The 15107-nt window shown below is 33.5% G+C and overlaps 1 protein-coding gene across 7 annotated transcripts in view; it reads left to right on the top strand.

The window, feature by feature from the left end:
• Positions 1–14871, top strand: part of LOC149787015 (uncharacterized) — a 57620-nt gene extending 42749 nt beyond the window's left edge. For 6 of the 7 annotated variants that reach the window (XR_016425073.1, XR_016425071.1, XR_016425074.1 and 3 more), the window contains 2 exons: positions 10528–11181; positions 13894–14871. Coding sequence is in view for 1 of the 7 variants with exons in the window: in XM_089977559.1 (XP_089833685.1) it covers positions 10528–10702 (175 nt within the window). In the remaining 6 variants the exon portion in view is untranslated. Of the gene's footprint in view, positions 1–10527; positions 11183–13893 lie in introns of those variants that run through there. The other variant, XM_089977559.1, reaches the window with a different exon arrangement.
• Positions 14872–15107: the final 236 nt, after the last annotated feature.

Raw genomic sequence — 15107 nt, 5'->3', positions numbered from 1 at the left:
GTGATCCACCTACTGAGCAGCTGTCGCCACCTATCCAATAATGTTTGAAGCCAAAGAATTAAAAATAAATAACAGTAGGAAGTTGAAAAGAAAAAGGAAAACATTAAATGGTTAAAATGCATTATAATTTAATTGAGCCAGATATGCGTGTATAAATATGATACATATTTCACTGCATACAGTAAATGTTCATCTCCACACAAATGTTTAATATAAAAGATGCAACCCAAATAAAGTCATTTCAGTCAATATGTATGCCATTATAGAATAAATACAAGAAACTGGCCACAGCCCGTATATTGGGTCCACTCATGAACAACATTCAAAAGGTTGGTTTCATTGGTATTAAAGTGAAAGGAGGTAAAAAAAACTGTACCATTGGGGGTTATCAAAGGGTGTTGATAGATCAACGAGAGGACATTAACTTCCAGCTAAAAATGGCATCAAAGGAAGACAGATGTAATACTGCTGCATTGTTACATGAAAACATCATCTTATTTATCATCACTGTCTGCATGGACAATCTCTATTATAATCAGATAAGTTTGTTCCTTCCAAACTTGAAGAAACGCACACTCTCAATTTGTGTTTGGAAAGAACACAAAGAAACAAAACAATTTCCTTTGTAAAGTGTAAATGTATTTGAGTAACTAAAATAATTTCATCTTTACAGATTCAGAGAAAGAATTTATCTGCGCTATAATTCCAGTTAGATTTTTCCCCAAAGTCCAAAAGAATGATAAAAATGAGATGTGTGCAGCATACCTTTGAACACACTTAAAACAGGTACATCATACAAGTCAAGAATATGTATGTGACATATTCTCATCGATTAACATTTTAAACATCTGACAATCAGGACAGTTGCATAAACAGATTCATCTGAAAGATGATTAATAGGTTTTACCTTCAGAATATTCAGACCTACTTAGGTTGGGCAATAAAATTGTACTAAATGTGCATTTAAGGTATGCAATGTCCCATTAATCTGGCTCTATGGACACCTTTCCATAATATGTTACTTCATCTTTGCCTCTTCCTTGTAGTGAATCAGTTCTTATAAATTGTTCCAGTTGTCTTTCTACAGCTGCCTTCCTCTCCATATATCATTATATTCTAGTTATTTTCTTCCTTTTTGTTTTCACCTTTGACTTGTGTTTTTACTTAAAATAAAATATTCTCTTTTACTTTCAGATCTTACATTCCCCAAACATTGATACCATTTGAAATATGAATTGTTCACCTGTTTACCATGCAAGAGCTGTTCCATTAAACATACATGAAATCCAGGGAAGGCACTTTTAAAGTGGTTACTCACCCAAAGATGCAATTTAGAAATTTATTTTCATTTTAATATGAACTCTGTGAAATCAATGTCCCGTGGTATATAGTTTTATAACACTGCCTTCCCTGGGTACCATGTATGTTTAAATGGAACAACTCTAAGCAATGTAAAGAAACCAATACTGACAATAGGAAACATTAACATTAGTGTCTTGAGTGCACACTGACAAATATATCATTGTAGCATACTATTAATTTGTTTTAACATCAACAGCTACCAGTGAATATCACCTACAAGAACAGTAAATGTAAAAGTTTTAACCTCAGTATCAAAGCCATAACGTTTATGAGTTGTAGCCAGTAAAAAAGGTAAACAAGTTTAATTGTTAACATCGATAGCAAAATATCAAATCAAAAATGGAATAATGCGCCATTAACTAAGTATGACTTAGATATACTGGAACAGTTAGTTTTGATATAAGATGAACTCAGTTTAATATCGTGGGATATAGTCATCATCATTTTTTGTTAAACAATATTGAATGTACAGATGTTAGCATTAACAGTGATTTCTTTATTTTCATGTGAACGTAGTATGTAATAAATATATTTCTAATTATTTTGATACACCAACAGGTCCAAGCAATCTAGTATGATTCATTCAATTAACATGTTATAATCATATAATTTCAATTTCTAGATGTTGCTAAGTGGATATCCTTAATACATGAGCTCGTCTTCCAATACAGATTATCAAGGGTTCTTACAAATAATTGTTTGTGGTAACCGTCAAGAAATGAATTCATTGCCTTAGTGTTTGTTCTGATCACATCTGGGTTTTTTAAAGCATTGAACATCAATTTATTTCAAGTGCTACACACCAGGGGCAAGAAGTTTAATATATTATCTTCAAAAATTATGCTGTCATGTAAATTTAATTTGCAATGCTTGTTGGCTTTTTAACTTTGTATTTCATTACATGCTATTGTAATGTAACATTGTATGATGAATTTGTCCTTGTCTAAAATTGAGTTCATCTTCTGCTTGACCTGAACTGACTTTTGCTTAAATTTTATTTTGTTAACAAATAATATATAGCTAAAATATTATTTATGTGTATAGGCTTAATATCAGGATCATTATTAACAGAAGAAGTAAATATGTTTGATTGGGTCGTTTTGAAAATCCCTTAGTTTAATTCACATAGTCCAGGTTCTGCTTTCTAATAATAACTAACATTTTTATTTTTTAAGCATCAGGATCATTCTAGAAGGTTATTGTCAATTAGGTATTAGGTTTTGTTTTAGAAAATGCTAATAGTGACCTGAGGTCAAGTAGAGTACTATGTAATCTTGTAAATGAGAGGATTTTTCAGTCATGCTTTAAGCTCTAGCCCTTTTAAGTTGAATTAATAGTTGTGTTCAGTACTTTATTCCGGGCTGGAATCTTTTTCTACAAATTGTTGAATTGAAGTGATTATTTTCTCTGGAAATACAAAAGTGCTCTGACAATAATCTTGGATTGAGACAGTCACTGGAAAACATAGTGAAGTCAAATCTGGAATTGAACTACTATGATTCAACAAAAGGCTGTTTCAACGTTGACACTCAACAAGCTACTACAGGCACAGTAACACCATCAGTTTTGGATTTATGTTATTCAGGCATTTAAATGATTATGAGTTGTGTTTGTAATTATAGGATTATTTGGGATTTAATTCATAATAAAATCAGTTCCTTTTAATTATATTTTCACTTTGTATTCTAGGGACATAAATTATTTGTTGAATTTCACAAAGCTTACTGCCTTTTACTTTTTTCTGTTACTTATCTTAAGAGCATATGTCTTATATCTTGCTATGATCTGACCTTTAAACTTGGGACTTATGAAATATGTGAAAATGGTGAGCCATAATGTACATTTGCATGTAGTTTCATCATCATATTTCAAGAAGCTAAACAATCTTTTCATTTGATACGTATAACACATCAGACAGAAAATATTTCGCTGTGCATGACACTCTGTCTATTTATAATAAATATCTTTTTTAAATGTCAGTAAATGGACATATGAATGGATCACACAAAACTGTAGAATAATCAGACAGACGTTTGATAGCACAATGACAACATCATCCTTCCAGCTATTTTTAACAATAATGAGAAATAATGGATTGCAATGGGAAGAAAAAATTATCAGCATGTAAAATGAGGTCATTAAAATCAAAGTGATTATATTTAAACCAATTAACTGGAATTGAAGCCGAATGTAATTTATACTTAAACTTTGTGCTTTACATCATTTCAATATTTATAAGACCATTTATCAAGCCCAATGTTGATATCTTCCAAGGAGTCAGGATAACCAGTATTTGGTTGCATCAACAACCCATTCACGTTTATACTATGAATTTTACTACAGAAGTTATAAACATTATAAGAAACTGCTACTAGTGTACCAGTCAGTCATAACATTTAGGAAACAACCCCTGATACATACTGGTGGAGGGTCCATGTACTGCCTGAACAATCACTGATCTATAGCATAACCTATCAGCAGTCAGGACAAGTTTTCAAGAATCTCTCTCATACAGTCCATGTTGATAAAACTGCTCAGATTTGATTCTAACTATGTTAGTCGTATACAATTTACTATGATGTCTTTCTCCATGCAGAAGTATGTACAGGTAAAATCAGGTATTTTTTCTTCAAAATGTGTTGACCATCATTTCATTAGATTGAAGAGTTATGGAAGCAGAGATATGACTAATATGTGTGAACTAAGTTCTTTTAACAAAGTGATTAATAATTCTTGGTGGTCCAAAAATAAAAAAAATAAACTTACTTGATTCTATCTGGATATACTTCCAGATGTAAAAAGGCATAAAGGTAATTTTAGAATGCCCAAAGCAATTAGACAACGGAACATGTATGCAGTAGATATTATTCAGGAAATGTGAGCGTGATTTGAATTTTGTATGTAGCTTTAAAATATTTTCAGTCAAATCGCAATGATGTCTTCAGTGAGAAAGTTTATAGTGATGTCTAGCAACAGGCATTATGATGCAGACATGTAGCATCTTGTCGCACTCAGTCACACATCAATGGACTTAGCAAATGTGGGGCCCAATTCGGATCATAAAACAAAATTTATATGATGTTGAACTTAATTTTTTATGATATTGAACTTACAATTGGTCCCATCATACTAAGACCGACCATGCAGTCACATTATCCTGACACCCGGCCAACCAGTTCTAGCTATAACGTTTTAATGATGATTCCTTAGCGAGGCAGCTGCATGACTTTCGTATGACCGGCCGGGGTTCGAACCCAGAAACTCCTTCATCTGAGACAGACACGCTAACTACTAGGCCAGCGGCACGGTTTGTTCAGGAAGTAAGAAAATTACCAGTCCCAGTACCACTATAGTCATCAGAGGCGAAAGCTTACACAGTAAGACTAGGTTAACAGTGTTGTGTTTGTCAGTTAGCAACCTTGATGCTATAATAGTCCATCTTTCAAGCACTAATTTCTAATTTTAGAAACAAATATGCAGCCAGTGCTTTGAAAATTCAATTCTTTAGTGACCACTTAACGGGGCCTTCAATGGGACAACTACTTAATTCATAAACACCATTTAAGATTCAAATAAAGCTAATCATAAAACACATTAAATACTGCATATGTAATTAAAACTATGCAATATTCATTTGATTCTGTAGAAATCATTGATAAGGAATCTCAAGATAGAAACAACTATGCTACTGTTTTGACAAGGTATGCCCTCCTTACACACAGAGGCAGGGTTCTCAACGGATTTCCAAACTAAAGAATCATTTGACAATTAATTCCAAAATCTCAAGGGCATTTTATTATATTTTGATAATGCACTGTTTTAAGTCAAAGTCATAAACTCCCATTTCTAGCAATATAACTGATAAAGTGTTAAAGCTATGTTAAAAAATCCAAATCACACACACAACTCCCAGTTCTCATGAGAATGAATCAATGACAAAATGTTACTTGCCATAAAAAAATCTATTACACTAATTATCCTGTTTTTAATTAGTCAAGTTCTCATCAAAGTCCTCATAAACTATTTCGATGAGGCAAACCAACCTCTGCCTTAAACAGTCAGCTAATAAACATGTGTTGGCAATGTGACAGACATTAACACTGTTCAGAATACTGTAATGAAATCTCAATTTCCATGAGGACCTGTTGTAACCGATTTTCTTAGGTGGTTCTTTGCTACTGTAAATACCTTTATAATACATTTCATAGCTGTATCAGTGTCCTTTATATTTCATAAGGGGCACTGAGTGGTCAGTGTTTAAAGCACTCACCGTTCCTGATCACTGCCATCTCACCTCTTTCTGCGTGGATTTGAGTCTCACGCTCGGATAACGTGGGTACTTGAGATAGCTTGTCTGCATGTTCTCTTGGGTCGATGGTTCTTCCTAAGGTTTCCCAGGGTACTTCCTCCACCAGTTATATTGGTCTCCATGTATAGTCTATCTTGTGCTTAAACATGTCATTAAATTCTTCAAAAACAACATTTGTTATGTATGAAACTACTATGATGTTAAATCTGATAATAAAAGCAAGTGTACTTAGACGTCAATTTCCAACAATCCTTTAACATAATCTTGATATTTAACACAATATGACCTATATAAATTAGTTTGTTTAAAGATAATCATGATAATGGTAAACAATGATAATAAATTGTAATCAAAATCGTCTCCTGTAACTTTGTCTTTTGTCTATGATTATCGAGGAATGAGTTATGATGGATGCATATGCACATTTCCCACTTATTTTTTTTAAAAAAGGGTCACAATCTAAATCTGTTAGGCTATTTTTTTACTAACAAGTAAGCAATTTTACTAACAAGTAAGCAATTTTATTATAATACCATCATGATTTTCCCCAAATTTTATTATTTTTGCTTTCGAGACAAAATCTCTCCCCAATCAAAATTATAATAAATATAAGAAAACCTTAAGGAATGTTAAAGTGAGTTTTTTTTTAATCTCATTTTTCTGGTAAATTTGAGTTTTTAATGTACTACTGTTGTTACTTTAAAACAGTTTTCTACTGGAGCATATATTACAATAGTGCCACGGGGAGTTGTAGACTTCTGTGAAGGTGCGAAGTTTGACAAATGTTAACTCGAATAGTTTGGGAGCCATATATTTATGGATGACGTCACCAAGATCTGTATGTGGGAACTATATATATATGGTCAAATTTCACCTAGCTCTGTGTATGGAGTATACGTGTATATGTTTATGGCACAGGACAGTGACGTCTTCTGATGTCCAATCTAGGCAAACTATTAATCATGTGCTAATAATAGCAGGGAGATAGCACATGTAATAGTCCATACATCTGTATCACTGTAACAGAAGATCAGTGAAACAAATATTACAACAAACCTATTTGCCCAAGAAAGCTGTTGTCAACACTGTGCGTTGATGTAAGCAATAACGATGTTGCTGACTACATTATATATATATATATGGCATAGTTCTAAGTCAAATAGAGTTCGTTAGGGCTTAGTGTGGAAGAGTAGAAGTATAAATATGCTGACCAGTCACACATGGGCTTGGCTATTAAGCAACGGATGGTGTGTGGTGAAAGATAAAAGTGATAGGAGAGTCAGAAGAGTAATGATTGGAAGGGCAGAAATAAGTAAAGAGAGTCAGTGTATGTTTTCGTTCCTTAATATTCAGACCAATTCGGCTACAAAAACAGCGATGAGATAAGGACAACCAACCGGCATAGGCCTGAGAATCACTAGGTCTTACATGTAGCTGACTAGTTCATTACGACGTGATTTTGGAACAATCCTGCTTATGAGATACCAATTCAGGATTCAGACTATATTAACCAAGTTTGTTTATCAACTATTCTGTCATGTACAGAGCCTTATTTTATGTTGGGGATATATTGTTTCATCAAGAGTGAGAACTGTACTAGTTTGAAAAGGACCAATCATTTACTTTTCAAGGGTATCAGGTACTGACACAGGGGTATTCCATTTTCCTTTCCTTGTTTGATCTCACTTTTTTAAAAAAACATTTCTTTTCTTTTTCGATCTTTTTTGGAATTAAAAAGCAAGAAAAAGCACAATATTCTTCTTGTACTAAAATGTTAATGTTCTCTCTCGACAATCAAGATGAAAAGGAAATGGAGAGAGAGAGAGAGAGAGAGATGGAGAGAGAAAACCGGTTCTTCGTTTCTATACAATGCATATGTCTGAATTGTCTTTCATGCCCCTTCTTTAATGTTTCGCAAACATTATGGAGTTTTAAATTGCAAGAATTTTCTTTTCATCCCCATCATTAATGTTTTCTAATCGTTGCAGATGTTTGCATCATCTTTTCATCCCCTATCATTACTGTTTTCTAGTCATTGTGGATGCCTGAATGGTCCTTTTATTCCCCATCATTATTGGTTTCATGCATTGTCGACGTCTGCATTGTCTTTCATGCCCTATCATTAATGTTTCCATGCATTATAGATGTCTAAATTGACTTGTTATGCCCCAGCATTAATGTTTTCCATGCATTATCGATGTCTGAATTGTCTTTTCTTGTCCCATCATTAATATTTCCATGCATTATCGATGTCTTAATTGTCTTTTCTTCTTGCCCCATCATTAATGTTTTCCATGCATTATCGATGTCTTAATTGTTTTTTCTTGCCCCATCATTAATGTTTTCCATGCATTATCGATGACTTAATTGTCTTTTCTTCTTGCCCCATCATTAATGTTTTCCATTCATTATCGATATCTTAATTGTCTTTTCTTCTTGCCCCATCATTAATGTTTTCCATACATTGTAGATGTCTGCAATGTCTTTTCAAGACCCATCATTGATGCTTTCCATGCATATTGTATTGCCCCATAATTAAAGTTTCCGAAGCAATATGGAGTTATAAATTGTCTAAATTGTTTTTTCATCACCCATCATTACTGTTTTATAATCATTATGGATGTCCAAAGTGTCTTTTCATGTCTCATCATTAATGTTTTCTAATCGTTGTGGATGTCTGAAGTGTCGTTCAATGACCTATCATGATGTTTTCCATGCATTATAGATGTGCAAATTGTCTTTTCATGCCACATCATTAATGTTTTCCATACATTATGGATGTCGGAACTGTCTTTACATGCCCAATCAGTAATGTTTCCTAAACATTATGGAGTTCTAAATTGTCTGAATTTTCTTTTCATGACCCATCATTAACGTTTTCTTATCATTGTGGATGTCCAAATTGTCTTTTCATGCCCTATTATTGATGTTTTCTTTTACACCGGGTGTACGATCGGATGTCAAGTGGCCCTATTCCACATCCAATACTGTGCAAGGATTGCTAGGGAGGATGGTAAAAGGATATATGACACGTACGATATATTCCTAATACTTGCATTGACTGTACCATTGCAGTCAATCATGGCTTAAGTAGCCACCAGTAGGAAATTTGGGCTGTAAAGAATGGCTTTAAATTTAAAGAGTAATTGTTTTTCAATTTTGGTATAAATTTCTTTCCTTCAATTTGATAGAAATTATTGCCTGACATGTATGACATTGTAGGTGTGTGCATTTTCTATTTAGAGTTAACGTTGCTTTACCTATTTAGTAATACAGTTAACATGTTTGTTGTGTTTCCCCTTATCATAATGTGCCGTACTGGGGATTAATGCCGTAGCTATGCATAATCATGTTCCACCCAGTCATATAATCCTAACATCAGGCCGACCAGTATGAAAGATAATACAAGAGAAGCGGTTCTACAAACCACAATATCATTTTTCATATTAGTTTATATTTAATACGATTCGAAGAATTATTTACGTTCAAGAGGAACAAAAAGGGGCGAAGCAGAAAATAGTTGTCCTATTGGCGCATTAGTCACCTAATCTGAGGTCTATTTACTTTTTCTTACGTCATTCTCCTGTAGTTGTTACAACGTTTATTGTTTTTTACATCAGGATTTGTCTAAAATATGTATTGAGAAAATATGACACATTACACGCATGTAGGCGAGGACAGAGCAACTGGCACGAAGTATTACATCCCGAGGTCGAGTTTTAAAAACTGATGTGCAGATATGCTACTTTATTACTATACCATATGACAACCTACATAAATAGGTGGGGATGATGATTTCCGCTTTTCCTAAAATCATTATCTCTAATACCTATGTTTCTTTTGTATTTCTATATCAAAGCCAGATATTTGAACTCACGTAATGTGGACATATTTCATTCCCTATATTATCCGTTAGAAAATATTCAAAATAAAAGGATAATACACTTGATTTCTATTGGCATCATTTCATTTAATGTTTTATGTCTGCTACGTAAGTACTTTGTGCTTGTAAAAAATTAAACGAACATTACAAACAATCATGGCACATACATGTATATTGGTTAGCAGTCCAGACACTGATACAACTTGTTTAGCGTCGTATGACTAATGAGACTATATTCTATTAAATTCTCAGCAAAAAAAAGGACGAGCACAAGAAGTTTTGTAGCATACAACAGACAATGCAATTCCGTAGAATACAATGTGAGCACATAAAAGAAACTTTCAATCTTGTAAATGTTATCTCCAATCGTCATAAATGTCCAAATCAAATCCCAAATTATAGTGGTCCGAAATAATTATAGAATTGAGTGTGATGTCGTGCAAGTAGTATTGAATATGCTGATATGTTAACAGTCTTGAAGCATCACCATGTTATATTGCAGTATGTCATTAAATGTTTTTGTACAAAGTATATATGAACACCTTTCAATCCCAACACATAAATTATATAAATATTTCCTCTCAAAATAAAACTGAGCACAACTGCAAGATTGATTCCACTAGATGACTTTTAAAATATAATTGCTTGAATGAGTGAATGTTTTTAGCTTTATGGTGCACCAGCACTACTAGGCAATTTATTGCCATATAAATGGTTATGTGTAGCATTAACAAGAGTGTATATAAGGTGTCTTATCAGCCAGCGATAATAATATCAAACAGTTGAAAGCAAAACGATAAGATGGTGCGGTAATAAATAAAACTTCTCAAACAAAGGGCATTATAAATGGCGTTTTTCAATGAAGATTTATATGAAAAGGTACTGAGTTTGAAAGACAGTATATACAGTAATTAAACTACTCAATGTGATAGCATACCAGTTATATCTTAGGTTAAATGTTTGCTTTTTTCAGGAATGCTCAAATGCAAGAGAAAGAAGTTTATTGTATCAGAATGTTTCCTCATGTCGTGCGCACTGAAGTACTGTTCGCACAAAGGTTGGAGATGGAAACACTCTATCATAAAATGCTTAACAGTGACTGCTGGTTCATTGCAAGAAACACACTCTGGTGGATGTTTGCCTTTTAGCAAGTGCTAGTGGGTTATATGATTATGACCAATTATAATTATTGCAATGATTACTTCCTCCCTACGGAAGGTTGATGTAATAAAAAAAAACAAAAAAACGTTTGCTATTGAAATATTGCAGAGCAAGGCCTATTGGTAGTCAAACGTTTGTTATGCTTTTTCCACTAACGAAGCCTGAAGCAACCTTTTCCTCATCTTTTGATTCATCAGTATACATTCTTGTGTAGTTTTAAATTCGATGAGGTGTTCATAATAAGAGTTGAGGAAGACGGAAGACGGAATATGTTCGATTCCAACTGCAACGAGTACTGAAGCTGAGACCAGTGCCACAACCACACAGTCTGCAACTACTGAAAGCACTACAACAGCAATAATCAGTACAACGACACAGATCCAGACAAACACTTCTACTCGAACAACCGAGAGTACGGCAACCACACGAACCACATCGCCGACATCGACCTCTAGCGGAACATCAGGTATATATGTACAATTGATATAATTTAGATTTTGATCACCAACAAATTCGGGTTAGAATATTAAACGCTTTTGCTTCAAACCGCAACGCCTAAAGCTTGTAAAAGAACGAAGACGTACACGTTTTGTTTTGGAAAGAATATTGAGACGTTGCGCGAATTTCAAATCGCAAAGTATGTGAAAGTCATGTCGGGGCAATAACAAGATCTTTTCATCAAAAACGTTATTTTGGTTGCTAAAGTAGCCAGGGAGGTGTACAGGAGATATACATTTTCTGAATATTAGAAACATCAATGTTTATACTGTCAGGGCTGGATCATATTCGAATGCCAAAGGAACGTATTTCGTTTGGTTTAATATCCTGTAAGGTTTTGGTTTTTTTGGGTTGACACAGCCGGAAAAGCAAGGTTCAGAAGGTTTGATCTTAATTTAAGACCATATTGTTCGAAAGCATTTATCTACGATGTGATAAAGGTGGTTCGGTCGCTTCAGGGGGAAGTTTATCACATGAGGATGTCTTAAATGCTCCCAGATCGAGTCTTATACCCTAATGCTGAATTGGATCAATCATCTCCAAGTATAACTTTCTAGCTGAACCAAGAACACTGCAACCATAGTCCAATTTGGACCAAATTAAACGTTCTATACACATTGAGTATGACTTTTCCATCAGGACCCCAGTCAGTGTGCGCTAGTAGGTTAAGTAGATTTAGAAATTTCAAGCATTTAGCTTTCAAGAATCTTTATGTGTGCAATTAAAGTCAGCTTTCTGTCGATGATAAAGGCTAAAAATTCACAGTGTGAGTTTAGGTTCATCGTGATGTCTTCGTAGCTGACAAAAATACATGCATACTGTTGTTGACTTTGAAAAATTTAAAAGAGTTGGCATTGGCCTCATTTTGAATCTTGTTTATATGGTGTTGTAAATCAGGTCATTCGGAATCCCGTACATCCATATCGTGTTATATGCCTTTTCTAAATCAAAGAAAACCTCTACTAAATGTTCCTTCTTGATAAAAGCGCCGCGAATAAATGTTTCAAGTGTTACCAGTTGAATCTTTTAAAATAGGTAACAGAAAAGAATGAAGACAAGAGGCTTTGTAAAATTTAATAAATAATTTATTTCCCTAACAAAAAAGTCAAAACATTAAGAAAAGAACTTACTGTTTACGAACTAAATCCAAAAATAATTCAAGAATTAAAAAGCACAATACCTATCACTGAAATGTCCTAAGTGAATCAAAGTTCGAATCCTGATGAAAATCTCTCTCTCTCTCTCTTGCTCTCTGTCTCTCTCAGCCTATAAAGAGGATGTTTGCAGGGGTGATACACAGGACGCCACTCCAATTTGAAAGAGACTGCTTCCACTACTCGGTGGGCATCATCAACGACTCAGCGGGAAAGGTCGGTGTTCAGAGCTATTTCTGCGAGCCTGCATTCGTGGAGATATGGTGGACATTTATATATATATATATATATATATATATATATATATATATATATATATATATATATATATATATATATAGGGAGAGAGAGAGACAGGGAGAGACAGAGAGAGTTTTATATATTGAATTGTAATGCCCATGTGGTTACAGATCTGGATAGTCCCAGAATTCAGATAACATTTCAATAAAAGACTGATGGGTTACCCATGAGATCAAGTTTAAATTATCAAACACGGGTACGCGTGAAGTACAAGCGGAATCATTTCTGTGGGAGTAGGTATGTTCTATTTTATATTCATTTTTCAGATTAATATTGTCGTCCTGTTATCATTGCCAACTGCATTATCTATTGTAGAAGAATCAGCATTTTGTAAACTGGTCTATTTCAGGTTAAGGAAAGGCGGTAATTTTCTCATTGGTGTATTATATGCATCTGTATGTTCGAATTTGATTTAATAATATCTGTATGTGTATTATATAGTGTGCGTTTATTGTATTTTCTGTTTCTTAATGTTTATCCTAAATTTATCCATGTGATCGTCTCCTTTGACCATTGTATAATGACAATGCCATTCGTGAATGATCTGCAACTCCTATTGTCACCATTTTCTGTTCATGTTCTATTCAGTGGTTCGCCTATCAATTTGTATTCATTGTTCTGCAACTCGTATTATCGTACCTCTCTATTCAGCGAGTAACTTCAAACCTTAGCATGCGATATTTCGGTCTTTCTCTGGAAGGTGTTTTTCTTACATAACCGACTTTCCCAGAGTTGGTCTAGATGACAAAAAAACAGGATATAAAAGAAAATAAAAACAAAAAATATTCACGTTCGACATATAATGCAGACATGAAGGAGCATGCTTCCCACTTTTGCTGGTATGATCACTTTTACTTGAATGTGAATTTCGGAAATGTAATGGTAAGCCATAGTGGCGTTAATTTACAAATCTGCTATCTCTTTCGTAAAATATCATGCTGCGAGATGCAAAGTTAATTTAGCTGTTTGCCGTTTATCTATTTAGCAACGGACGTAAAGAACTATTACAAATATATAACAAATCAAGAATACACACAAACAGAGACATCTATATATATATATATATATATATATATATATATATATATATATATATATATATATATATATATATATATATATATATATATGACAGTGCGTTAGGCTTCTTTTTAATTTTTTGTACGCAGTATGGTGTTTTATTTGCTTAGAAACAAAAGTTTATAATAGCTTTACTTTATTTTCAGGAAAAAAATAACCGGTAGTAATGCAACCAGATATCCTGCGCAAAATTGGACATCTTGCTGTAAACTATATAAGGTCTCTTCATTCTCAACTTTCAGATTTGGACAATGGGGCATATTGCCCTTTCAAAAACAAAATTAGGTATACAAGATCGTTGCAGATATTAATATGAATATATCTTTATCCTTAAAGCATTATTGGATGTAAGTATAAAACAGTTCATTTAATATATGTAATTAAGCAAAACTGTTTAATTTATCACATCAAAACTGTTCAGCATCAATGTCCATCATCTCGACTTCACCATCCGCATCCAAGCTAATACCGTGGTTGATATTATTATTATTATTATTATTATTATTATTATTATTATTATTATTATTATTATCAACTATTACAGGTATCATAAAGCAACAATTCCTCTTAAAGACATATTGGAAGTCTTAATAATGTTTATTGCCTGGTAAATTCATGCAAGAAGCAGAATGATTTGATTTTAAAACCTCCGTCATTTCATTTCTCTATCTCTCTCTCTCATACAATTTGCCCTAATAATATCCATCATAAAATATTAACCCTGCTGACGAAATCACGATGAAAAGCTCATCACAACATAAGAGGAACGGAAAATTGAGAATGATCATACCTCTTGTATTGCAAAGCGGAAACTATATTTAGCTGTATGACTTTGTCACGACGAAATCTACGCCAATCTCCTGCTATTCATGTATCTCATATTTTGAATTCCAATAGTTTATTCGCCTCTAGATCACGGAAGGGCCAGGCAGAAATTCCTTTTACTTTTGTTAAATCAGAAAGATGCTTTAATCAAAGAGTGTTCCCTTACAATCTGTATTGTAGAGTGAGAATAACCTCAATTAGTCAACTAAAAGATTTATGGGAAATGCATTCCCTGTATAATCAAATGCATTTGTTTGCTTTTGTCGCGTGCACCCTTTCTACTTTCTATTTTTGTGCTTTGTGAATATACACAAATATGGGAACCATAAAATGCATACATGTTCATAACTGACGAATAATCCTAATGCAATCAGCCTAATTGTGGAATGCATAACCTTTAGACATGGAAAAACATGATAAAAATATTGATCACGTGTAACACTTAAATACAAAAGACTTCTTAAAATTATTAAAATTTAATGCATCCAAATGGGAACAGCAAAATTCTGAATATATTCAACAAACATAGATGAAA

The sequence above is a fragment of the Sinohyriopsis cumingii genome, chromosome 12 (assembly GCF_028554795.1).
Source record: "Sinohyriopsis cumingii isolate HCF-2022 chromosome 12, ASM2855479v2, whole genome shotgun sequence".
Classification (NCBI taxonomy): Eukaryota; Metazoa; Mollusca; class Bivalvia; order Unionida; family Unionidae; genus Sinohyriopsis; species Sinohyriopsis cumingii.
This window is presented reverse-complemented; position numbering and strand designations above follow the sequence as displayed.